The 1632-nt window shown below is 41.3% G+C and overlaps 2 protein-coding genes across 2 annotated transcripts in view; one reads left to right on the forward strand and one right to left on the reverse strand.

Annotated features, from left to right (window-relative positions):
* The window catches only part of GPR171 (G protein-coupled receptor 171), a 3637-nt gene extending 2743 nt beyond the window's left edge, over nucleotides 1-894 (forward strand). Inside the window, exon 2 of the mRNA XM_027647343.1 lies at nucleotides 1-894. This exon is cut by the window's left edge and continues 1140 nt beyond it. Coding sequence (XP_027503144.1) covers nucleotides 1-108 — 108 coding nt within the window. The 3' untranslated portion in view covers nucleotides 109-894.
* The window catches only part of MED12L (mediator complex subunit 12 like), a 91748-nt gene that overhangs the window by 66487 nt on the left and 23629 nt on the right, over nucleotides 1-1632 (reverse strand). The gene's annotated exons all lie outside the window — the stretch shown is intronic.

Raw genomic sequence — 1632 nt, forward strand, 5'->3', positions numbered from 1 at the left:
CCTGACTCTCAAACACGGGGACAGAGTGAGCCCACCAGCAGCAGTGACAGCTGTTGGGTGACTGTGTGTGCAGACACTGCAGGTGACAATGCTCCTGATGATTCGTAAGCCCGAGCAGAAGGAAAATACTTGATCAATAAATGCCCATGGCTGTGTTCTCACACAGGGGGTCTGAGCTCACAGAGCCTTCAGCAATGCCTTCCACTCTGCTCAGTGAGCAGTGGTGACCCACCAGGGATCAGCAACGTGTAACAATACGTGTTCAGACTCAAACATACTTTAGAATTATTTATGGCAAACACCTGAACTCACCTTTTCTAAGTTAAATATTGTGTATTTACTATATTAAATGACTTGGTGCAATCAAGTGAAGAAATTACTGAACGGAAGTTCTTCAGCTGCAAAGTTGTTTTCACACACATGATTAACCCAAAAGCATTTCAGAGGGCATTATTTACTCCAGACAGGGATTTTAAACTGCACTGATTAAAAATTATTGTATCTGCCTATATCATACCTGCAGTTTTTATACATAAATTTCTTGTTCTTACCAAGTTCCATTGCCTCTCCTTGCTGCTGCTTCAATGAATAGGAAAAAACCTAACATGTTATTATAGAAAATTCAAGCAAGTTTTAAAACAAAGATAGAGTATAAGTATCCAGCTTGTTCTCTTTACTTGTTTTCTGTTCATAAAAATTTATAAAACAGCAGCTAAGTTTATTAATATTCTGATATATATTTCCTTCCAAAACTTATGCATATGCACAATAATCAATAATCAAAATTTAAAAATCAATTTGCACTGGAAAAATCCAGCTACTTAGATTAGCTCCATCTGCAAATCAAAACTATTTCAGAAACAAAACCAAGTTATCTTTTTTCTAATCCTTGAGCAAAAAAAAGCATGATTCATATTTTGCTCAAAGTAAGCATTCAAAATGGTTCATTCAGTACTTTCATAACAATTCTCCTGCAATAAATCACAACTCAAACTTTGCAGGCTAAGAAATTTAAAGGAAAGAAAACTGGAATTATCACATGATACTCTCACATGAAGCTTCATGGACTGAAAGGACTTGATATTGTTAAAAAGTTGTCATTGTTTAAATATAATAATAACTCTTAAGTATGTACAGTCCAGTTTGAGGCCTGTTCAGTGTCTGGGGCCTTTTTCCAGCACAGGGGAAAACATGAGAACCCATCTGCATGAGGGCTGGGATCTAGAGTGTTACTCATGGGGCTTCCTCCAGTTCTCATGAGCCCACAGACAAGCACAGCAGCCAAAAATCCACGCTGGAAGCAGCACCGAGTGGGCAGGAAGAAGAGACACCTCCTGTCACACAGTTCAGAGCTACTTCTTTCAGATATTTTGGTGTTCATCCATCTGCCCAACTCCAGCACAAAACATTCTATTTAGCAAGCTTTTGTTAGAGCCTGGGTCATGGTGGGCTACTGTGGTGCCTGTCCCTGAACCCCAGTGACCACCACACTTCCCCCCCTGGAAATGCTCTGCTGTCCCATCAGGCAGCACCACGACACACACGAGCACAGGTCGCTCACAGGGGCACGGGGAAGTGTGTGGCACTGGTCACTCACCAGGGGCACGGGGAAGGTCTCTGGTCACTCACCAG

Source organism: Corapipo altera, unplaced genomic scaffold (genome assembly GCF_003945725.1).
Source record: "Corapipo altera isolate COAL_440 unplaced genomic scaffold, ASM394572v1 113, whole genome shotgun sequence".
In the NCBI taxonomy this organism is placed as follows: domain Eukaryota; kingdom Metazoa; phylum Chordata; class Aves; order Passeriformes; family Pipridae; genus Corapipo; species Corapipo altera.